General features: G+C 33.9%; 1 protein-coding gene across 2 annotated transcripts in view; it reads left to right on the forward strand.

Annotated features, from left to right (window-relative positions):
• The first annotated feature begins 2123 nt into the window (after window positions 1–2123).
• LOC134718940 (cholinesterase 2-like) overlaps window positions 2124–26622 on the forward strand; it is a 31545-nt gene continuing 7046 nt past the window's right edge. The window contains exons 1-4 of one of the 2 annotated variants that reach the window (XM_063581799.1): window positions 2124–2451; window positions 17565–18847; window positions 20461–20728; window positions 24173–24324. In XM_063581799.1, the coding sequence (XP_063437869.1) occupies window positions 17581–18847; window positions 20461–20728; window positions 24173–24324 (1687 nt within the window). In that variant the 5' untranslated portion in view covers window positions 2124–2451; window positions 17565–17580. Of the gene's footprint in view, window positions 2452–12334; window positions 12453–17564; window positions 18848–20460; window positions 20729–24172; window positions 24325–26622 lie in introns of those variants that run through there. The other variant, XM_063581800.1, reaches the window with a different exon arrangement.

Here is a 26622-nt window from a genome sequence, read left to right on the forward strand (position 1 = left end):
ACTAATGCCAACGTAAGCAATAGAATCACTCCATGATAAATGCTGCTCATGCTTAGTCTATGTGATGTATCGTCTAGGCATACTACCATGCTTAGTCGGCACGATCTCCTGGAACCGATACAAAGGAATTGCCATGCTCAGTCGGCCCCTCAGGTCGACCCCGATCTCCTGAAACCGAGACAAAGGAATTACCATACTCAGTCGGCGTATCAGGTCGACCCCGATCTCCTGGAACCGAGAACTTGAAAAAATGTATTCCCATGCCCAGTCGGCCCGATCCTCTGCTGGAACCGAGCACATATGTATTTCCATGCTCAGTCGGCGTCTCAGGTCGGCCCCGATATTATCCTGGAACCGAGCATAATTGTAATTCAATGCTCAGTCGGCCCCGATCACTTGAAACCGAGCACAAATGTACTTCCATGTTCAGGTCGGCCCCGATCTTCTGGAATCGAGCTTAAAGGTACTTTCATGGTCATGTCGGCCCCGATAACCTTGAACCTTGAACCGAGTACAATACAGTACCAATACTCAGTCGGTCCCTATCGTCTGGAAACGATCACAAAGATACGTCGATGTGTAACCACAACTGTTTCTTTAATTATTACTGACAAACCAACAGACTCAGTCGGCCCCTCAAGTCGACCCCTATCGTCTGGAAACCAGAACAAGGATACGTCGATGTGTAACCACAACTGTTTCTTTAATTATCACTGACAAACCAACAGACTCAGTCGGCCCCTATCGTCTGGAAACGAGCACAAGGATACGTCGATGTGTAACCACAATTGCTTCTTTAATTATCACTGACAAACAAACAGACTCAGTCGGCCCCTCAAGTCGGCCCCTATCGTCAGGAAACATGCATAAAGATACGTCGATGTGTAACCACAATTGCTTCTTTAATTATCACGGACAAACAAACAGACATGCATAGTATCTTCTCTGTCGATTAACGTCTAGATCATAACATCTTCAAGATTATTATCTTTGATGGGAATTGATCAGGGGATTACAGAATGTCGATCAACTTCTGTTTGACGGTAGTCGTAATTTTCTTAGACGTAAACTGAAACACAGTGTCGTAAATCATAAAATTGAACGTAGTGTTTGTGTGATTTCTTAGTTCCTAAAGAGACGTGTTTACAATTGGGTTAACGTTTAATTTTTAGGGTGAAATCATTGTCGTAAAGGTTATTTTGAATGAATTCTGTGATTTGATAACTCTACACAGGACTCACTTATTGAATAAAACTACTGTCATCAAACTATTAATAACTGTTTATGGATGTCTGTGTCATTTTGGTCCTTTGTGGATAGTTGTCTCATTGGCAATCATACCACATCTTCTTTTTATATATACAAAACACAACCGATAAACTTTACCAGAGTTAAGATGTGGCAAACGTCTCGAGCTCTTTTTTTTTTTATATAACTCAGAGGCTCCAATTCGAAAACTAAACTTAAAACTGTCTTTGCTTGACCGAGTGACTCTTAACAGTAAGTTGTGTATGACGAAAACACCCTCAAGCGACAGAGCGACTGCTGTTGAAAGAGCCTAAGACGTAAGGTTGTGCGAAGTACTTTTACAGTTTGAAAATAAAAAAAAGTACTAAAACAATTTTCGTACTATCATTTTGAAAACAAAACGCATAATTATGAACCATAAATTGATAATTATTTTTTAACTTTAAGTACCATAAAAAGGGGGATTTTTTTAATTATCAATATGATAAAAATTAAGATTTATTTCCAGTATGCATTGTAACTACAAGAAAACGTAATTAAAAAGCTCCGTTTCTAATTGATGTATAGAGTATTGATATACAATGATATACTAGTCTTATATATAACTACTTCTCTAATGGATGTATAGTATCAGTGATATACAATGATATACTTCTCTTATAACTACTACTCTAATCAAAACAGATATATCAGATAAACGACCTCATTGCTTCAACGATCAAACCTCTAATTTGATAACGAATGGCTTCAGTTTAATATAATAACTTGTGAGTGAAGGTAATTTTGTGTGAATGCATACAGCTCTCTACTCTAGCGATTCCTTCCGTTTGAAATGAAATCAATAACCTGTAAAAGCATCGATAACTCGATACTTATCTTAACATGTGCAGAACTAATCTAATCGGCAGACGATCGCACGCGCTCGTGGTCGCCTGCTGTACCATGTTACCGTGTTTGCCGCCAATAACGAATATACTTTGGAAATTAATTATTTAATTAATTAATTGCTTAATTAATGGCATAGTTGTGATTGTTTGGGACGTATGAAGTGAAAGGCAAAGTTTGGATAAATGTAATGAATTATTATTTTTTAATTAGGAATCAAGTGACATTTATTGGAAAATAACATGACTTTATTATTTGATTTAAGATCTATATTACTTTGATCAATATTATTGTATGGAGTTTTAAGTCTCATAACAGGTTAGTTCATTTTACTTTTTGTTATTTTATAAAATATCGATAAATATATTGAAATGGATATGAAAACTTCTGTCGCTTAAGGTGGTACCCAACACATAAACTAAAATTAATTTGGCTCGTTTAATGTTCTTAAGTAGTTACTTTGACCCTTTGACAAATATATAAAATTTTTAAAAATTAGTACCAACCGTTTTATCAGAAAAAATACATTGGTTATATAGCAGTTTGACAAACACTTATTTTGATCATTGAAAAGCTTAATATTCTCTTAATAACATAACGTAATTAAAATTTTCAGATGATTTTAAAGAGTTATCTCCCTGTAGTGTTAGGTACCACCTTAAATATTTATTTGATACGTAAGAGTGATGTAACGTATGTTTATAATTTCATGTGTTTATAAAAATTTTAAGGGAAAACATTTGATTGAAAGCGTTTAAAAGTAAAAAAAAAAAACCCCAAATGTTCATACATGTAACAATTTCAAAGTCAGACAAAAAAACACCTTTGAAGTTTAATTGTTGCTCTTTTATCTGGACACTTTGTCTTCTGAATTTGTCTTATGGTAAATAAAAAAATGAGGGTTTGTATATGTCATTGGCATCTAGCCTGAACATCCAAAGGTGTAATTTGTATCATTTATTTATTTGTATCATCCTATCCAAGTCATCAGCATGCTTATTTCACAGAAGAATATGTTTTCGACGGTTGCTTGTTATCAATGGTAGATCCAGAAATTTTCATTCAAGAAATCTTTGAATGTTTGAGGTTAGAAAACTTGTAATTGTATTTTGTTCTTGCACCTTTAGTACCTTTGTAAATAATTGTAGAAATATTGAAAACAAAGCATTCTTATAAGAAGTGCGACTTCCCGTATCTGTTACATCCATGTTTTTTGTTTCGTTCAGTAACAAATTTACTCAAAAGAAAACATCGTTAAGCATTTTCCTATCTGAGTGCCTTTAATATATCATAAAATTTGGTTATTCCCAGAATACCATACCATGTTTTTCTAAATTTTCAGAAAGTTTTGGACTTTTGAATAAAAAGCTTTTTAATAAATAGTGCGACTTCTATATCTGTAACATCCTTGTTCTTTGTTTCTGTAAGAAACACATTTCCTCAATAGAAAACATCGTATTAAAGTACCTTTGCAAATATTTGTAGAAAATAAAATCTTTCTTATAAGTGTAGTAGTAGAAGTGCGATTATCCATATCTGTAACATCCATGTTTTTTGTTTTACTCAATAGAAAACATCGTTAAGCACTCTCTTATCTGATTGCCTTTAATATATCATACTTAAATCGTACTGCTTGGTTCCGGAGTCAGATCCGGTTTATAGTAAGATAATATCGACCCTCCTCCAGAAAACCTTGAAGCACATTATATTCACAGTTAGATGGACGCTTAACGTTTTGTTACGATTCTGTAATTCTATTAGAAATAAATACATTGTTAAACTACTAATAACCATGCAATTTTAATGAAATACAGACAAACCAAGCATTGAAGTTGTTACTGAATTTGTATAATTTGATTGCTGAGATTTTCCCCAAACACCTTAAATTATAATTGGGTTGGTTTACCGCAATCATCAAATATTCATAAGTCGAAGAGATGAACGCATATTTCTATAAAACAAACTTTCTCGCTGCATTGAAGACCTTGGTGGCCTTCTGCTGTTGTCTGTTCTATTGTCGGGTTGTTGTCTCCTTGGCACATTCCCTAATTGGAATAAGGGAACGGTCATTTACCTTCTAGGGAGGGGTTATGTTTTTTTCCTAAAAATTCATTCTGATTCCCAAATTGATGAAAAATATGGTCTGTTCAAGCGGAGGACAAAAAGAATTCCGAATCCACTGAGATTTTCCATATATCTTAAATTATATTGTTAAATTTTGATTTTGATTTTAATTGATAGCGTTGAAAAGCCATATAAAATTGTTCCCGAAAAAGATTTTCGGACTCGAACAATAACCACTCCCTCCCCCATCCCCTCCCCCAATTAAAGGTTAATGATTGATCCTTAATCAATCCATTTGTTTGGTGAATTAAGTAAACTGTTTTGATCGAATTGCGATACTTGAACAAATTGATAAATAAAGATAATTATCTCAGGGCATCTATAACTTATCTTAGAATGCAGGACTCTACTCATTTCAATTTTTAAATTTTAAAATGTATCGGAAAAGCAAAGAAAATAAGCCTTCAATTCAAAGCCTTAAATTCAAGTCGTACGATACTGACTTATTGGCGTATGCCTTACATCTACTGTTATTCCTACATAAAGTACATTGTTTTATGCTCCAATACCCCTACCCAACGTTCAACATATGTCAAAACAATCTATAAACACTTTACGTTCATGTACTTGATTGAAAGAATAACAATTGCATAGTTAGGTGAAATAAAATGTATACCAAAGCTTTCAAAATACTTCAATTAGCATCCATCTAGAAAAAATGTGTGCATCGTATTATAGTAAACATGTTAAGGTTCGGAATTTTTCAAATAACGATGATCCTACAAAACTAAGAAGTATTTTACTGTATCATATAAAATTTAGAATGGAAACGTGGAATGTGTCACAGCAACAGCAACCCGACAACAGCCGAAGGCCACCAATGGGTCGTCAATGTAGAGATACCATCCTGGACCCGGATACGTTTCTCAGCTTGTATATCATGTATTTTGTTTGTAAGCCTTAGCCCATATGTGCGTAAAGTGCTGTTTGAACAAAGTTATTATTACTAGTATTCATATTGGAAATTAATACATGTAATTCAATGCATAAAAGACATCTCTCATTGGGATGCTAGAAATAAGAGTACATTGCGAAATTCATACTCGCGTGGTCATTCATAGAATTTGTATTTGTGATGAAAACGGACAAACAGAAAACAAGTACATGTATTAAGTTTACGCTATGTAGATATAGTCCAATGCACGTCTAAACAAATAAACACAAGAATCTTTACTAATGGACAAACCTTGATCTTACGATAACTAGCATAGCATAATATATAATACAAATAATTACAAATGTGAATGCTAGATCTATCTGTAAACCAAATCGGACAAACATTAATAACGCGGTCTTCGCATTGTGTGAAACAAAACCGCAGGGTATAGTACCACCTACCAAATCGATTTTCATAGAATTTGGCTTTGAAAGAATACTCAATTTGATATTTCATACTGAAAAGCGGAACCTTCAAAACTGGCGTTTTAATCAGTTTTCAAAAACTAAGTTTTTCTAATAGGTAATCTTAATATGAAATTGTACATGTAGGTTATTTTGATTTGTTTATCTACTGGTTGTTTAACCTTCAAACCCCGTTTAGTGCTTGAATAACTCTGGTCCCAATCTATGAAAGTATCAAGAACAAGACGATGAGATTCTATTCCATCCAAGTCCGTCAAAGTATCAAGAACAATACGATGAGATTCTATTCCATCCAAGTCCGTTAAAGTATCAAGAACAATACGATGAGATTCTATTCCATCCAAGACCGTCAAAGTATCAAGAACAATACGATGAGATTCTATTCCATCCAAGACCGTCAAAGTATCAAGAACAATACGATGAGATTCTATTCCATCCAAGACCGTCAAAGTATCAAGAACAATACGATGAGATTCTATTCCATCCAAGACCGTCAAAGTATCAAGAACAATACGATGAGACTCTATTCCATCCAAGACCGTCAAAGTATCAAGAACAATACGATGAGACTCTATTCCATCCAAGTCCGTTAAAGTATCAAGAACAATACGATGAGATTCTATTCCATCCAAGTCCGTCAAAGTATCAAGAACAATACGATGAGACTCTATTCCATCCAAGTCCGTTAAAGTATCAAGAACAATACGATGAGATTCTATTCCATCCAGGTCCGTCTTAGTATCAAGAACAAAACGATGAGATTATATTCCATCCAAGTCCGTCAAAGTATCAAGAACAATACGACGAGATTCTATTCCATCCAAGTCCGTTAAAGTATCAAGAACAACACGATGAGATTCTATTCCATCCAAGTCCGTCAAAGTATCAAGAACAATACGATGAATAAATAAAGGCAACAGTAGTATACCGCTGTACAAAACTCATAAATCCATGGACAAAAAACAAAATCGGGGTAACAAACTAAGACCGAGGGAAACGCATTAAATATAAGAGGAGAACAACGACACAACACCGAAACGGACCAAGCATCAGACAAAACACCACGAGAATAACAAATATAACATGAAAACCAAATACATGAATTTGGGATAGACAAGTACCGTGCCACGTCTTATCTCAATATCTCAAAAATAAGAGAAAACACAAACGATGAGATTCTATTCCATCCAAGTCCGTCAAAGTATCAAGAACAATACGATGAGATTCTATTCCATCCAAGTCCGTCAAAGTATCAAGAACAATACGACGAGATTCTATTCCATCCAAGTCCGTCAAAGTATCAAGAACAACACGATGAGATTCTATTCCATCCAAGTCCGTCTTAGTATCAAGAACAACACGATGAGATTCTATTTCATCCAAGTCCGTCAAAGTATCAAGAACAATACGATGAGATTCTTTTCCATCCAAGTCCGTTATAGTATCAAGAACAAAACGATGAGATTCTATTTCATCCAAGTCCGTCAAAGTATCAAGAACAATACGATGAGACTCTATTCCATCCAAGTCCGTCATAGTATCAAGAACAATACGATGAGATTCTATTCCATCCAAGTCCGTCATAGTATCAAGAACAATACGATGAGATTCTATTTCATCCAAGTCCGTCAAAGTATCAAGAACAATACGATGAGATTCTATTCAATCCAAGTCCGTCAAAGTTAAAGTTTAAAATTTTCTTTGACGGTTGTCACCACAAAATCCATCAAAACCTTTGATCAACAAAATGTGTTGCAAGAACACTTAATTCCATTGTCAATGAACTAGCATACATTTTGTTTAGAGACTATCTGAAGCAAGACTCCGGAACAAGCATACATTTTGTTTAGAGGCTATCTGAAGCACGCCTCCAAAACTAGCATATATTTTGTTAAGAGGCTATCCGGAGAACGCCTCTGGGACTAGCATACATTTTGTTTAGAGGCCATCTGAAGGACGCCTCTTGGTGCGGGAGTTTCTCGATGCATTGAAGACACATTGGTGGCCTTCGACTGTTGTCTACTCTTTGGTCGGGTTGTTGTCTCTTTGACACATTCCCCATTTCCTTTCTCAATTTGCATGTGTGGCAACGGGCTTTTAATGTTTTCAATTTCAACACATATTTAAATTAGTATAACACTGTTTTCTCATATCTTTAATTGACATCAGAAATGATGGAGATCTGAAACAATAAATCTACTAATTGCCGAAATTAAGAAATTATTGCATGCATTTATTATTGCGATTTTGTTATTTTAGACTTAAATGTGATATTAATTTTTCAGGATTTCTCAAAATCCTGTTAAATTCATGTAAAATATTTCAAAATGCGAGTTTAAATTATTGCGTTTACAACTCAGTGGAATTTTTCGCAATAATAAAATCCTCGCATTTATTTCTGAATTTTCAGTAATAACAATCATAAGGATATTCCTCTAATTTTCGAATGCAGGTGTTTATACCATGTCAATAACCATAAAGGAATCATATCAATCAATCAGTACATTTAATCAGTACAGTTAATCTGATAATAATCGTGTTTAACGTTTATCTAAATACCTATTAAATGTTCTTCATTAAGTGGTTTTACTATTGAGTCTATCCTGTGGTTATCAGATGTACCATAGATGTATAACGTAGGTATTACATCTATAGATTTACTTATCGGAGAATAGGCAAGGTTCGTCTTAATTTGATCTATCGGGGTCACGTGGAAGGTTTTAAATCGTCGATTTCCTTTCAATCATAGTATTTTTCTTAATTAAATCGGTAATGGGTCGAGATGATTCCTGGGTCGAAATGATTCGCCATCAATCCATCATCGTATCTCTCTAGTATTGGTCACACAGACAATTAGTTGTACTCGGTATTATTATTATTTTCGGGACTAAGATGAGAAGTTGGAATACGTCCTACTAACATTTCTGAACTAAGATTTAGGATATACATAAAGAAGTTTTAGATACGTTCTACTAACAGTCCTATTTCTCTTACGAATTTTTAGATCTTTTGGTTCCTAAGTTTTTTCCACAATTGTGCGTATTGAGGGTTGTTTGAAGCGTAGATTAAATAAACCCCTATCGCTTTCTAGTTAACACATCTAAGATTGAGATAACGTTTGAAGATCATACTTTAAACAAACTAACGTTGTTGATTTATCGATATTTAAACATTAATCTTTTAAAGAGATTTTTTCAAAGGTTTTGTATAAGAATTAAGACAAACTTTCATGTTTGTCCATTTTTATACCACCTTATTTTAAAAGCGATCGGTTGACAGATATTAGTTATAAATTAAGAAGATTTGTTACAATTGCCAATGAGGACACACTCCACTAGAGTCCAAAAGAAGTTTGAAATATATAGGTCGCCGTGCGACATTCAACAATGACAAAAAACGGCATTCCCCTCAGTCGGCTATAAAAAACCAGAAATTACAAATGGTAAGCAAGTCAAACTAGAAAAAGTCACGTGGTGTCCGTTTAATCCATTTTTTGTTGAAGCTAACATTATCGTGTAGGTTTATCTTATTATCAAAGACCGTATTGTGAAGGTGCAGGTTTTGGTTATTGATGAATCCGTATAGTGCAAATTTTGGTTATTGTTGAAGGCCGTATTGTGATGGTTTGGTTATTGTTGAAGGCCGTATTGTGTTAGGTTTAGTTATTGTTGAAGGCCGTATTGTGCAAATTTCGTTATTGTTGAAGGCCGTATTGTGCAAGTTTTGCTTATTATTGAAGGTCGTTTTGTGCAAATTTCGCTTATTATTGAAAGCCGTATCGTGCAAGTGTTGTTTATTGTTGAAGATCGTATTGTGCAAGTTTCGATAATTATTGAAGGCCATATTGTTCAAGTTTCGATTATCATTGAATGCCGTCTGTGCAAGTTTTTTTTGTTGAAGTCCGTATTGTGAAAGTTTCGATTATTATTGTAGGCCGTATGTGCAAGTTTTTCTTATCGTTGAAGTCCGCATTGTGCAAGTTTCGATTATTATAAAAGGCCGTCTGTGCAAGTTTTTCTTATTGTTGAAGTCCGTATTGTGCAAGGTTCTATTATTATTAAAGGCCGTCTGTGCAAGTTTTTCTTATTGTTGAAGTCCGTATTGTGCAAGGTTCGATTATTATTAAAGGCCGTCTGTGCAAGTTTTTCTTATTGTTGAAGTCCGTATTCTGCAAGGTTCGATTATTATTAAAGGCCGTCTGTGCAAGTTTTTCTTATTGTTGAAGTCCGTATTGTGCAGGTTTTGCTTATTGTTGACATATATTTACTTACATTCAAGTTATTTCTAACTTTTGTGCCACCATTTTTTCTCTCATTTGTAATCATAAATAGAAACTATTCATATTTTTGAATACATAAGAAAGTGCACAAAACATCTTCACGTAAAATTATTATTTACTCTGATCATGTTATAGAACAAAATACTAATTCTAACAATACCGGTGCATGAACGATATGCCGACTGAAGCGTTATGTAGAACAGTAGTATCAAGTATTGTCCATGATGTTAATTAAATTAGGCAGTATAAGATCAAGGGGAAATGTACAAATTGCCGAGAAAAACTCAGTTTGGAATTAATTCTGAAATATATAGTTCCTTTCATAAATATCAACAGGCAGTACATACTGGCTGTTTTACACGCAAGTCAAAGAATATTAAATAACAGCGGTCAACAACTAAGTTTGCCGTGCAAAGGACTTAACATTCTTTAATAATAATTATTCTTTCAGTGACTTCGAATGAGATTATCTTAAGTCAATTTAAAGGAAATATTTATTTTCTTTGTAGGTATAATCTATATCTTTGCCACTGTATTTCGATCGAGTATTGAAAATAGAATTTTATATATAGTAGTTCAACGTACCGTGACATCGGATTGCACTGGTTACGGTAGTATATAGTTTTCACACTTTGAAGGACCTTGTCATGTGTTTTATTGGAAATTTTACTTTATCCTGAATATGTTTAAACTATTTGTCACTGGACGCACTAATAAGTTACATGTACGTATAAACAAAAGTATTCTATTCTTTTTGTATTTCAAATCTAACATTATATAATAATTTGCAGTATAATTTTAAAAATCCTAAGGCCTTTCCACCTCAGTAATATATTACCGTAGCTAACTGTTTATACTTAGCAATTTTTTTTTTATTAAAGCGTCACTGATGAGTTTTCGTTTTGTAAACGAAACGCTCGACTGGCGCAATCAGTTAAAAAAATGAATCCTAGTATCTTTGATGAGTTTATATGCACCGAATTTATGTAGACGTTTGAAGGTTGAAATTACGGAACAGTATTAAACAGTCTAACATATAAAATTACGAGTATCCGATATATATATATATATGTATATGTGTATTTACGGACGACTTCTTTGAAGGAATTTTAAAAATTGTAATTCTATATATAAAGAATATAAAAAAAAGTATATAGACATTGATTTCATTCGACATAATACCCTAAAAATAACACAAAAAGTCCAGGAATCAATTACATGAAAAATTTGTACAAATACAACCAGGTAAGCATCTAGGATTTGAAAAAAGGAAGAAGGACTGACAAGCCAACATTTGGAGTGATACTGTTTATTTATCACATGTATATGTAGCTCCGGATCTACAAAAGGGGATCTGGGTTAACAAAATCCACTAAGGGTAACAAACACATTCTTCTAAAAGCATTTATTTAGAAAAAAAGCAACAAAAACATTTATGCATTTCCCTTGGATAAATTGAAGATGGAAATAGGGAATGGAGAATGTGTCAAAGAGACAAAAACCCGAAGAAATGGACAGAAAACAGCCGAAGGCCAACAATGGGTTTTCGACACAACGAGAAATTCCCGCACCCGGAGGCGGGCTTCAATTGGCCCCTTAAAAAAATGTGTGCTTGATCAGTGGAAATGGACGTATTAACACTAAACTCCAAAGAATATAAATGAACTAGAATTAAAAGTGAAAACGGACGTATTAACACTAAACTCTAAAGAATATTAAATAAACTATAATACATTAATTTGAATGAACATAAAGACATTAATTCATTATTTTATATAAATAAGGCCGTTAGTTTTCTCGTTTGAATTGTTTTACATTGCCTTATCGGGGCCTTTTATAGCTGGCTATGTGGTATGTGATTTGCACATTGTTGAAGGTCGTACGGTGACCTATAGTTGTTTTAATGTCTGTGTGATTTTGGTCTCTTGTGCATGGACAGTTGTCTCATTGACAATCATACCACATCTTCTTTTTTTTATATATAATTAAGAAAAACATACACGACTAACAAATTTATACTCTAGTATTTCATTTAAATGTGTGTCCAGAAAATATAGTTTCTTGTTCTCGATGAGACATTTAACAATATATGCATAAAGAAAGCCTATTCATTAGTTTATCTGATAATGATGCAAACTTAGTTGATATTTACATTTCCGAATGTCATAACGAGGTCATAGTACCCGGAAACGAATCCAATCAAATAGTTATTATTTTTCAAAGGCACGTATTATGTCAATCAATCTTATAATTGAAACATAGGTCCGAGACTAATCGTTTGACCCCCTGACACTCTAAAAAGATAAAATGTATAATTGGAATCCATTAAAATCTCATTTACGACAATTTGAATGTAACGACAATCGTAAGTTGTCATAAAAGCTTAAAAGTGACACCTATATTATATGGTGTAATTGAAAGGGGCGTAACTGCATTCTGTAACAAATAAGAAATCTATTTCACGTAAGACATATTCAATTTAATCTGAATACAGAACGGAGTTTGTAAAATACCTGTAAAACAAACTGCAAGGAATTAGCAGAAACATTTATAGGTAAATATTTTATATTTCTTCTGGATTATTTTAAATTTATATCTTTTTATCGGAATAGTATTTTATTTTGATATCTTTGATAAGATTAATTATACAAATTTTGATTTTCTAGAATTCGATCTGTCAAATAGAACACCCCAGTGACATTTTCGATGTACGTGAACTTAATAGCATTAAATCTATTTGTAATATAATGCCTTCATAAATCTAATTTCTTTATTTGGTAAATCCGAGCTGCTTTAAATACAGACTCTATTAAGATCTATTAATACCACGCTGTATTTGTCTTTTTAATAAATTAAAAATCTTAAATTATTTTTGTACAGTTATCGCTTACTTAAAACATTTGCATTGTCAAGAAATGAGCAAACATAATTGAAAATAAGAGAATCCGTCATTATTTTAATTCATAATTATTGGCAATTAAAAAAAAATTCGGGTTCTTGTACACCCTTGGGTGCATAATGTAAAAATTTCAGGATAGTTAAGTCCGCTTTAGATAATATTAAGATAAGGTTCAGTGGCGGATCCAGAAATTTTCATTAGTGGGGGCCCCTGACTGACCTAAGAGGGGGGCCGCGCCAGTCACGCTTCAGTGATTCTCTATATAAGTAACCATTATTTTATTACAAAAAGCCCCCCCCCCCCTTATGGTGTTAATTTGTGGTATCAAGATTGTAAATGAGTCCAAATGACTATTAATGAAGCATCTGTAGGCCACCTCCATCAATTAAAAAAACGCGATACGATATTATTAACGGATTCAGTATATGACATTCATTTTTGGACTTCCATATTGAGTTCATTATTTTAACTTGAACAAATCATTTTTTACGTCACTGAAAATACTGGGATATTTAAGGGCTGTTCGATTACTCGCTAATGAATCTTGACCCTCATTGGCGAGGAAGATGCAATTATAAATGTTTTACTTAGCATACAAAAGATCTATTCCTCCTTAGTTTTATCGCGTTATTTGTTTCTTCTTCTTTCGAACTTTAACTAGTAACCTGCTACACAACATGGTTGTACTGAAACATATCTAAGCGTTGTGTTTAATCAACTTACCTTTCATGCCAAAGCGATGTCATGTTTGATGCCTTGGAATTGAAGACTTAAAGCAATACTAAATGTGCAACGAGGTCAGCTTCAAAGTTATAATATAAAGATAATTCGTTGAACTGTTAGGTGGATGTTTCTTCTTAATATCAATTAATATAACATACATATCAGATTATGATTTGATCCTCGTAAACTAAATCACGTGCACGTTATATCGTCTTTATTTCTGCAAAACATTGTAGTACGGTTAACAAGCACGGATTATTTTCTTATGTGTTGTTTTTATGTGTCTTTCTTATATTGTTGATGTTTTTATACATGCATATACATATTATAGCGAATAACCCCGCTTTATTTGTTTGCACATGTCCTCAGTCTGATGCTCAGCAATCGTTTGTTGATGTTGCTCATTTTTAAAGTGTTACTCGTTTCTCTTTTTTATATAGATTAGACCGTTAGTTTACTCGTTTGAATAGTTTTATGCTTGTCATTTTAGGGGCCCTTTATAGCGTGCTGTTCGGTGTGATCCAAGTCTCCGTTTTGAAGACCGTTCTTGGACCTATAATGGTTTACCTTTACAAATTGTTACTTGGATGGAGAGTGGTCTCATGGCACTCAAACAATATCTTCGTTTTTGTCAACGTTTGTTATTGCCCCCTTTCTATGTTCTCAAAATTAAAGGGAGATAATTGTAACTTTCTGTGGAAAAGTAAAGATTGCTTAACTGATTGCTTAACCAATTGTTGGTTGTCTTGCGTCGTATTTGAAAATCTTGGTTGTTCTGACAGTTACCGGTATAATGATATAATACGTTTTGATGTTATCGCACATAGTGTGTGCTATTCAAGACGATGTTTGTTGATTAATTTTGTTGCATGTTTGCTGTCTCATCGGAGTTAACCACACGTCTTTTATTTATAAAGTACAATTTTCAAACTATTTCAAATCTAATTCATCGTTTAAAACATCTTAAAAAATTACCTAATCAAAAAGATCTTGCCTGACTGAATTGATCAACACATTATTGTGAAATCTTTGTCACAGAAAGTGGACCGATATTCACACTGTATTTCAAATCAGTCTATAATTAACTCGAAAGCAAACATTTGAGACAGAATATCATGATTGTAAAACTTTGATTATTAAAGTAGAAATTTATGTTCCCACATTTGGTTTAAAAAGAGTTTATGAAAAGGTTATATGGTGAATAGTGTTGTAATATATCTTCATACACGCAGTGATCTGTTATTGAACGCGATCTAAATTACTAATATTCTCGCTGACGTAGATTTATACAAATTGGAGAAATTTGTGAAATACTTGAGAACAACGAGGTACACTTAAAATCGTTTACTCAATACCCATATACAGACAGTAACTGTTTAGCGTCAAACTCTATCGATACAACCAGTATACACTGAGCGTCAAAATATCACTCTGCCTAGAGACTAAATATTTAGCGTCCAATAATAATTTATCTTCAGACTGTATTCACCGAGCGTCAAAATATAACTGTACCTAAAATCAGCCTACAGACTGTAAAAGCTTAGCGTAAACTCTACTAACTTACTAAATATTGTGCGTCAACATATATTACTTACAGACTGAGAAAAAAAAATAGCATACAAACATGTCAACGCTTCGCGCCAAGCCCTATGCAGACATTAAACGCAGTGCGCCAAACTGTATATGCAGACATTAAACGTTGTGCGTCCAACTCTATATTCAAACTCTATATTCAGACATTTTAAAAACGCTGTACAGCAAGCTCTATATGCTGACATTAAACGTTGTGCGCCAAACTTTATATGCAGACATTAAACGACGTACATTGACCTATAATGGTTTACTTTTTTTAAATGGTTATTTGGATGGAGAGTTGTCTTATTGGCACTCACACCACATCTTCCTATATCTATTGAAACGATGTTTGCCAAACTCTATATGCAGACATTAAACGCTGTTTGTCAAACTCTATATGCAGACTTTAAACGGTGTGCGTTAAGCTCTATATGCTGACATTAGACGCGATGCGTCAAACTCTATAATTATGCAGACATTTTACGCTGTGCGCCAAACTCTTAATGAGACCTTAAACGCTGTGCGCCAAACTCTATTTATGCAGAAATTAAACGATGTGCGTCAAACACTATAATTATGCACCCCTTAAACGCTGTGCGGCAAACTCTTTATGCAGACCGTAAATGCTGTGCGCCAAACTCTATTTTTGCCGACATTAAACGCTGTGGGTCAAACTCTACATGCAGACACTAACTTGTGCGTCAAACTTTATATTTATGCAGACCTTAAATGCTGTGCGCCAAATTATATATATATATGTAGACCTTAAATGCTGTGCGCCAAACTCTTTATGCAGACCTTAAACTATGTGCGCCAAACTCTTTATGCAGACCTCATATGTAGTGTGCCAAACTCTATATATACAGACTTTAAACGCTGTGAATCAAACTCTACATGCAGACATTAAACACTGTGCGCAAAACTCTTTATGCAGACCTTAAATGTTGTGCGCCAAACTCTATATGCAGACTTTGATTGCTGCGAGTCAAACTCTACATACAGACACTAAACACTGTGCGTCAAACTCTATAATTATGCAGACCTTAAACGATGTGCGCCAAACTCTTTATGCAGACCTTAAATGTTGAGCGCCGAACATGCAGACATTCGGTTGTTGCCTGCTAGCTCTTTCGGCGGGTTACTGTCTCTTAGACATTTCTCCCATTTCAATAGCTCTATATGCAGACATTAAACGCTGTGCGTCAAACTATATGTAGACATTAAACGATGGACGTCAAACTCTTTATAGATATATTAAACGCTAGCTGTGCACCAAACTCTATATGCAGACTTTCAACGTTGTGTGTCAAACTCTATGTATACATGCATTAAACGCTGTGCGTTAAACTCTACATATGCAGACACCTACTTCTATACACATCACTGTCAAGCTACACTATGTGCACTCGAGCATACTCATATATTAATACAAGTTTACTAGTTAGACAGCAACCTAACCAGGTTTTTGTGAATCAGTTTGATTAAACGCTAGGTTTGAATTAGACTCAGTTCACGCTATGTATTAATCATTTGTAAATCTTTTTCTTCCGCGCTATGTTTTGACTAGTTGTAAACCTTTTTTTTTTATTTCACGCTATGTTTTGACTAGTTGTAAACCTTTTTTTTTATTTCACGCTATGTTTTGACTAGTTGTAAACCTTTTTTTTTATTTCACGCAATGTGTTTACTAGTTGTAAACATTTTTTTTATTCATTAATCGAGTGTTTAGAAGTGATGTAATACGCGAAAAAAAAAACCGACGAGTTGAAGAGCACTCGAGATAAGAATTTAAAGCGCGTTTTTTACATTTGAAATCTATAGTCAGTATATAAGTATATATACATAGACAAAATAATTTGTAAAGATCGATTTATAATGACAAAATACTTGACATTTATAGGACAATACAGCAATAGGTATCCATTTATACTTCATCTGGACTTTTTTCTTTCTCTGTATGGTGTAACTTTGTTGTCAAGTTTTATATCTTTCACACAGTGGTTATATGTAAGGTAAATTGGTTCTTATTTTTCGTTAACAGGTATTTATTCTTCGTTTTGATGTGTTTGAACATTAGATAAGGGAATTTCAGATTTGAACTGTCCTTGGAGATTGTTTTTATTTTGTTATTTTACTTTCTTATATTATTCAGAAAACTTTTTAATGAAAAGTAACTTTTTTTTCATGCTTCAGGCTCCGTGTTGATGACCGTACCTTGACCTATCTTGATTTACTTTTAATAATTGAGACTTGGATGGATAGTTGTCTCATTGACACTCATACCACATCTTCCTATATCTACTTATAGCCTCTAGTTTACTGAAGTGTCACAGTATTCTTTATGCAGCTGGTGTATAAGTAAAATAATTTCAAACTATATCCTTATCGTACATTTACTTGTTGCTTATTTTGAATTTCAAAAACGGATTAAAAGTCGAAATAAATTTTCAATTTTCACTTTTCTTTCAGAAACGAAGTCAGAAGAATGAAAAACTATGTGGTCGTTTTGGTTCATGCCTTTACCGTTTATATAGTGGTCTCAGTTGACCCAGAAGTAGTAACAACAAACGGCCGAATTCGAGGCTTTGAACAGGCATCATACAGTAACAAAATCGTTTCTACTTTTCTTGGGATTCCATTTGCTGCGCCACCTATCGGAGATTTAAGATTCAAACGACCAGAACCGTTACAAAACTGGTCAGATACGAAAGACTGTAAAGTGCTTCCAAATTCATGTCCACAAATTAAGTTCCACACATTTAACAATACTGCTGGTCAAATTGGCGAAGAAATGTGGAATTATAATACAAATATTAGCGAAGATTGTCTTTATTTAAATATATGGAAACCAAAAACAACTTCAGGGAACAAATTGACAACTCTTGTATGGATATTTGGTGGCGGCTATATTTATGGCACTTCAACTCTTGACCTTTACGACGGAACTTATTTATCAGCATACGCCGATGTGATTATTGCATCTATAAATTACAGAGTCGGTCCATACGGGTTCTTATATATGGGTAATTCTGAAGCGCCTGGGAATGCAGGACTTATGGACCAGGCTGTTGCCCTAGAATGGATATATAATAATATAGACTCTTTTGGTGGCAGCAAAGATTCTATAACTATTTTTGGTGAAAGCGCAGGAGCTGCAAGCGTCTCTTATTTAATGGCGTCAGATTTATCAAAGAACTATTTTCAACGTGCAATTTTACAGAGTGCTTCGTTACTTTCGACATGGGCATATCAAACACCAGACGTTGCAATGAAATACGCTCAACTTTTAGCGGATGAAGTTTCATGTGGAGGTAAATCTGCTTCAGAAACTGTTCAATGTTTACGACGGGCCTCAACAGACGATTTAACTAATAAAGCATGGAATCTTCCCATGACGCATGTGCAATGGCCTTTTGCACCTACGCTAGATAATTATTTTATTCACAAGAGTCCAACAGAGATTATGAAAACTGATTATTTTGCAAATAAAGACATTTTATTTGGTTTCAATAGAGATGAAGGCAGTTTTTTCCTTTTATACTATTTAATAGACAAAATGAATTATCCTACAAGTAGAAATATGAGTCGGAGTGATTTTGTAGAGGAGATTCCATATATAGTATCACTCGATGGATTGTCTCTTATTAATGGAGACAAAGACAGATTACTTTTTGATGCAATTTTGTTATATTACAATGCCTGGAGTAATGCAACTACGTCACAATACTACTTTGACGTCTTAGACGATATAGGTAAGTGTCCTTCAGGAAATTAAAGAACATATCACGTGTCAATTATAAATGAGGGTGAGGAGGGGGGTTTACAGGATGGTGAATAATAGGCTTAAAATATATTAAGAAAAGAGAATAATGGGACCTGCAAATGAATATGAGAGAATTATGAGGTCCTGAAATATATATATACAAAAAATATTATGGGCAAGAAGTATAAAGAATAGTGAAAAAATGGCCTAGAAAAATAGAGACTATATAAATTAAGGACCCTTATTCAGACCCTCATAAGTCTCATTGTTATCAATGGTTTGTCTTCATAGTATCAATGACAACATAAGAGGCTCTTAGTTAAAGAAAGAGTCAAGTTTTATTTTAATATTATAGAATGAGAAGATGCGGTATGCCAATTAGTTTAAACACATTTATTTATAGTGGATTGGGAAACAAGTTATATTAATACCTTTCGAATTTGCGGGTGCCAGTGCTGCCTTGAAGGGGAATTCTCCTGCTCTTTGCGGGTGAGAGAGCTGAAGGGGAATTCTCCTGCTTTTTGTGGGTGCAAGTGCTGTCTTGAAGGGGAAAGGGGAATTATCCTGCTCTTTTCGAAATAGACGAGGGTATGCCAATGATGCACAGGGACGGATCCAGCCATTTTAAAAAAGAGGGGGGCCCCAATTCTGGACAAAAGGGGGGGTTCCAACTATCTGTCCCCATTCAAATGCATTGATCGGTCAAAGAAGGGGGGTTCCAAGCCCCGGACCCCCTAGATCCGCCAATGATGCAACTACCCGACAGATTCGAAATGCCGATTTAATAAAAAGAGTTCACTGTACGGCCTTCAATAATGAGTAAAATCCATATCGTATGTTCAGCTATAAACAATTCTTACATGACGCAGAATAAATATTTATATTGGGGCCATTTATACCTGACTATGCGGTATGGTCTTTGGTCATTGTTGAATGCCGTATGGTGACCTCTAGTTGTTAATTTCTGTGTCATTTTGGTTTGTTGTGGAGAGTTGTCTCATTTGCATTCATACCACGTACATCTTCTTTTTTTTGTAATATGAAACACTTAAACGACACCCTGATTTGTGCCAAAAAATAAACTAAAATTTAATATGACGGCTAGCAAATATAAAAATAAGAAGATTTGGTGTGATTGCCAAAGAAACAAATCTCCACAAGACCATGCACATTGTCTATATTTAGGTATTGAAATTTCTGTTATGTATTCATTTACGACTTTATAACCAATCGCTATTGAATTAAACTAGTATTTATGACCTTTTGAAGCATGACTGTAATGTTTTGCTCTCATCTAAAGATGAAGAAATAACATACAAAATATGGTTCACACTGAATAAACCGCGTCCCGCGTTATTTAAAAGTGCACACCACATATTTTGAATTTATAAACAGAAATATCACAGTCATTACTTATGATTTGATTTGATGAGTAACTGTTATTAATGAAAAATAGTCAAAAGCGTCACGGTTATTTCGTAAAAGACAAAAACAAACAAAAAAAAATGTTTAGAAGCTGTGTTACATTCAAAATAAAATTTTATATTCTCAAATAATTTGTCAATACATTTACATTAATTCATTAATATAATTTATTTTTAGCGGGAGATTTTAATTTCAAATGTCCAGTAGCAGAAATGGCCGATCTTCTTAGCCGTTACCCTAACAGAAACGGGACACTTTATGGTTACTTCTTTGACCAGTTAACCTCAGCACGTGATTGGCCGGAGTGGTCCGGTGTTTTACATGGGGATGAAGTAGAATATGTATTCGGAGTGCCTTTAAAATTAATCAACCGTAAATATAGCAGCAATGAACAGTTTTTGTGTAGAAATATGATGGATTATTGGACAGATTTTGCAAAAACTGGGTAAGAAACTAATATCTCGACAAAGCAGTGAGTAGTCAAATGTTTGGACTGATACTCGACATCATAAGTTGTTGTGGCTGAGCATCGATGTCGCAATATCAGATGTAAATGAATGAGCCTCGACATCACAATATAATGTAAGGTGGAAACAAGCCTCGATATCTCAATATAATGTAAGGTGGAAACAAGCCTCGATATCGCAATATAATGTAAGTTGTAAACAAGCCTCGACATCGCAATATAATGTTAGTTATAAACAAGCCTCGACATCGCAATATAATGTTAGTTATAAATAAGCCTCGACATCGCAATATAATGTTAGTTGTAAATGAGCCCCGACATCTCAATATAATGTAAGTTGTAAACAAGCCTCGACATCGCAATATAATGTAAGTTGTAAATGAGCCTCGACATCGCAATATAATGTTAGTTGTAAACAAGACTCGACATCTCAATATAATGTAAGTTGTAAACAAGCCTCGACATCGCAATATAATGTAAGTTGTAAACAAGCCTCGACATCGCACTATAATGTTAGTTGTAAACAAGCCTCGACATCGCAATATAATGTTAGTTGTAAATGAGCCTCGACATCGCAATATAATGTTAGTTGTAAACAAGACTCGACATCTCAATATAATGTAAGTTGTAAACAAGCCTCGACATCTCAATATAATGTAAGGTGGAAACAAGCCTCGACATCGCAATATAATGTTAGTTGTAAACAAGCCTCGACATCGCAATATAATGTTAGTTGTAAATGAGCCTTGACATCTCAATATAATGTAAGTTGTAAACAAGCCTCGACATCGCAATATAATGTAAGTTGTAAATGAGCCTCGACATCGCGATATAATGTTAGTTGTAAACAAGACTCGACATCTCAATATAATGTAAGTTGTAAACAAGCCTCGACATCGCAATATAATGTAAGTTGTAAACAAGCCTCGACATCGCACTATAATGTTAGTTGTAAATGAGCCTCGACATCGCACTATAATGATAGTTGTTAACAAGCCTCGACATCGCAATATAATGTAAGTTGTAAACAAGCTTCGACATCGCAATATAATGTAAGTTGTAAACAAGACTCGACATCGCAATATAATGTAAGTTGTAAACAAGACTCGACATCTCAATAAAAATTAAGTTGTAAACAAGCCTCGGCATCTCAATATAATGTAAGTTGTAAACAAGCCTCGACATCGCAATATAATGTAAGTTGTAAACAAGCCTCGACATCTCAATATAATGTAAGTTGTAAACAAGCCTTGACATCGCAATATTATGTAAGTTGTAAACAAGCCTCGACATCGCAATATAATGTTAGTTATAAATTAGCCTCGACATCTCAATATAATGTTAGTTATAAACAAGCATCGACATCGCAATATAATGTTAGTTATAAATGAGCCTCGACATCGCAATATGATGTTAGTTATAAATGAGCCTCGACATCTCAATATAATGTTAGTTATAAATGAGCTTCGACATCGCAATATCATGTTACTTATAAATGAGCCTCGACATCGCAATATAATGTTAGTTATAAACAAGCATCGACATCGCAGTATAATGTAAGTTATAAATGAGCCTCGACATCGCTGTCGGTTAGTTGTTGTGGCTGAGCCTCGACTCTATGAATTTGGTGCCGATCATTCATCTTGCATCAAGTAGATTTTTTGCTTAGCTTAAAATCGGAATTTGTAGTTCTCAAATTCGTACTTTATTTGACCTTTGAACTCTTTTGATTCGAGCGTCACTTCTAAGTATTTTTTATACGATCCGCCCGTCTGGCGTACAAAATTTAACACCACTTTATCTGTAATGAGAAGAAATCCACACAGCCGGTGCTAGTGTTGTCTTGAATTTATTGTTTTTTCTCTGAAAGGCCATACTGAGCTTGAGATAGCATAAAACAGTAATAAATGCTCTGTCCCTCTAGAAGCCAATAACATATGCAGATTATTATTGTACTATATATATACTATATCAAATTTTTACTTATAATACAACATTCCAATGTTCATCGTTTACATTCTTCCGAGTGATCTTTGTGAATATGCATTGTCATGCACGCATACTTGCATAAAACAAATATCCCTTTGATCAACCTATTCTTTGTTTAATTTGACATAACTAAGACGATACTTACTGGTGTCGAGTTCGTTGTGGTGTCGAAAGCACAGAGGTTTCCATAAACATGCTGATCTTTTTGAAGTAAAACTATCACTTGGTTTTATAATTACTGTTTTAAGATATATGATCCGTACTTATTTGAAATAAATACTTCTGTAAAAATATTATTATGTAACTCGTCCGTGATCAAAAATCAAAATAAAACAAACAGCGCGTTTATTTTGTAGATAGAAAGTACTTAGAAAAAGTAATTATCAAAGATGTAGTGCGTATTTTCTCTGAATTTCTTATATTTGCATGCGGACTCAAGACCCAAAGAATGTCTTCTGGAATTTGAAAATACAAATGTATAAAAAACAAAGCTAAACTGTTTATATAAGAAATAATAATTTAACCATTGTTTAACTTAATATTGAACAGATATATTATGTTAAGGAGGGGTATTTGCGAAAAATACCAGTCGAGAGAATGTTAAATTTCACGAGCCGTAAGGCGAGGGAAATTCATTTTCAAGAACATGATATATTTGTTTAATTACACCGAATGGTAATGTACTAAAACGCATTGATGATCTAGACGTTACAAGCGTCCAGTCGGATAGAGTATTTTTTTTGGCAAATACCACGGCAGAGAGGATAAAAAAGGCATATATCTCTTTTGCATATACCCCGTCGGCGTTAAAAACTTAACGATATTCATTTGATAACAGTAAAATGGTGAAAAATACACTGTCTATCAACCAATCAAAACCCAGGATTCTTACATATCATAAAGGTGTAATTAATCCATAAAATAACATCCATAAGCATTGCTCTACATGTCAGTTTTGATGCAAAATCGAAAAATTGCCGTATTTGACTCTAATAATAAAGTTTATAAATAATTTCAACCCACCAAATATTGAATAATCTTTATAAAAAAGAGCTGCTCCTTTTATGGATTAAATGAATGTATGTCCTTGCTTGAACATTCATTGATACATTACCTTTTTCTTCACGTGACACACACTTTTCAGATTAGAAGATGCACACACATTCAATCCATGCACATCAATATAAGGGTAAGTGTAATCATCTTGATCTGTATCAATGGTTTAAAACAAAACAGTTATACTCGTCCCCCTTTTTTAAGTCATTATACAATGTATCTGCTGTAAATGTAATATTGTAACTTGTATATTTGTAACTTGTAATATTATAACTTGTAATATTGTAACTTGTAATATTATAACTTGTAATATTGTAACTTGTAATATTATAACTTGTAATATTGTAACTTGTAATATTGTAACTTGTATATTTGTAGTCATCCGGAAGTTCAAAAATGGAAGCAGTTTACTTCAGATAACCACCAATACGCTTTATTGCAAGGTGGGAGAGAAATTGCTATGGAAACCATAGACCTAACTAGAACGTGTCTGTTCTGGTCACAGTATATACCACGGTTAAAAAATACATGTAAGTATTCCTGACTAGAACGTGTCTGTTCTGGTCACAGTATATACCACGGTTAAATTTACATGTAAGTATTCCTGACGAGAACGTGTCTGTTCTGGTCACTGTATATACCACGGTTAAAAAAATACATGTAAGTATTCCTAACTAGAACGTGTCTGTTCTGGTCACAGTATATACCACGGTTAAAAAATACATGTAAGTATTCCTAACTAGAACGTGTCTGTTCTGGTCACAGTATATACCACGGTTAAAAAATACATGTAAGTATTCCTAACTAGAACGTGTCTGTTCTGGTCACAGTATATACCACGGTTGAAAATTCATGTAAGTATTAACTATAGTTTGTTTTTATCCCCAAATCAGCGTCTTATATATGCATGAAATACTTGTCACTGGACCCACTGGTCATAACAATCATAACCAGTACGAGAGCGGATGATAACAAGATTTTCCGTATCAAATAAAATGATATTTTTCATTACTGGAAAATGATGCATGTTCTGACTGAAAGCAAATTTATTGCATTAAAACGAAAAGAAATTTCCATTTTTGAAACAGAAATTTGTCTTTACTATTGATACAACGCCAACTGCGGATACTAAAATCAGGATGATTATTGTCACAAAGCGTATTAATTAGTTATTATTCCTTACGTTTTTTTAACTGTTTGTACAATGCTTATAACGGGTTAGGTCTTTAAAAGACTTAAGGGCATACGATACAGTTTTGATCCTGTATTTACAGTTTGATGAAAATTTCCATATAGGCTATTTTTTACCTGATTAAATCCAATATGTAATAAAAAATATACCTCCATGTGCTACTTTTTGAGTTAAATGCGGTCGAAATTTTGTAAATTTGCTCAAAATTCGGATTTGTGACCGTATTTTCCATTTCGAAAGAAGGCCATAACTTTTTTGTTTTAAAAGATAAACACAAATTGTTTTTTGTTAAATAATTTGTAATTTCTGTATTTTATAAGTATCCTAAAATTTTATGCATTTTTTATTCAGAAATAACTCATATTTATCAAATGGTCATGAATTGAGAAAAAAATGTAATTTTTTGTTGTATATTAATCAAAATTAAAAAAAATTGCGCTATTTACAGTTTTTTTAAATTTAGTCCACATAATCTCCCTGCAGAATGAAACAAAATGTCGTTTAAAAAAAAAGGGATCCATGCACTTGTTTTCAAATTAAATCAGTTTGAATGATAAAAATCAGTCGAAAAATGCATCTTTTCCCGATATGTCATAGTTTGACGTCGCGAAAATAACATTTTACGTTAACAACGTCATTACCTCCCCTGTAGCTGTATCGTATGCCCTTAAGACAAAAATATTAGCATTCATGTAAGGGCGTTTGCTGTAAAAAGTAATCACGGGATCAAATAGAGTTTAATAGGGACCCGGCTTGAGCATGGGTCAAAATCTCATAATTTGGAACTGCAGTGCATGTACATTAGTTTACCTCTGTTGTTGCAAGGTTAAAAGACATGGATCATATTTTCAAATTTTCATAACTCCTCTTTATTTAGCCTCTGAGAGAAAGTAGAAGTTTTTATGTCCTTGGAAGTGTAATTAGTAAACCTCGGTCATGGGCAGTGTAATTGGCGGAATAAACCTCGGTCATGGGCAAACACTTTATAATAATAATAAAATGATCAAACTTTGAGTTGTCTCATTTCACAGGTGTACCTTTCTGGAATCTGCTTTCAATGAGTTGGAAGGTAAAACACTCTTTCTAAATTTCTGCTTGATTTTAGCTTCTTAAACAGCTTTGCTATCCTGATAATCCCTCAAAATGTTATAAATATATCTGCTAATCCTTTCATAATTTTTTATGCCATCCGTGGTTTGATGTTACTATGCCGTCATAGTTGGACGTGATTATGACGTCATGGTTGGACGTTATCATGCCGTCATAGTTGGACGTGATTATGACGTCATGGTTGGACGTGATTATGTCGTCATGGTTGGACGTTATTATGCCGTCATAGTTGGACGTGATTATGACGTCATGGTTGGACGTGATTATGTCGTCATGGTTGGACGTTATTATGCCGTCATAGTTGGACGTTACTATGACGTCATTTTGGACGTGATTATGTCGTCATGGTTGGACGTGATTATAAAGTCATAGTTGGACGTGATTATCCCGTCATGGATTGGCGTGATTATGCCGTCATTGTTGAACATGATTATGTCGTCATGGTTTTACGTTAATTTCCCATCAAGGTTTGACGACATGATGCCATCATGTTTGGACGTGATTATACTGTTATAGTTTGATAATG

Source organism: Mytilus trossulus, chromosome 5 (genome assembly GCF_036588685.1).
Source record: "Mytilus trossulus isolate FHL-02 chromosome 5, PNRI_Mtr1.1.1.hap1, whole genome shotgun sequence".
Taxonomy (NCBI): Eukaryota; Metazoa; Mollusca; class Bivalvia; order Mytilida; family Mytilidae; genus Mytilus; species Mytilus trossulus.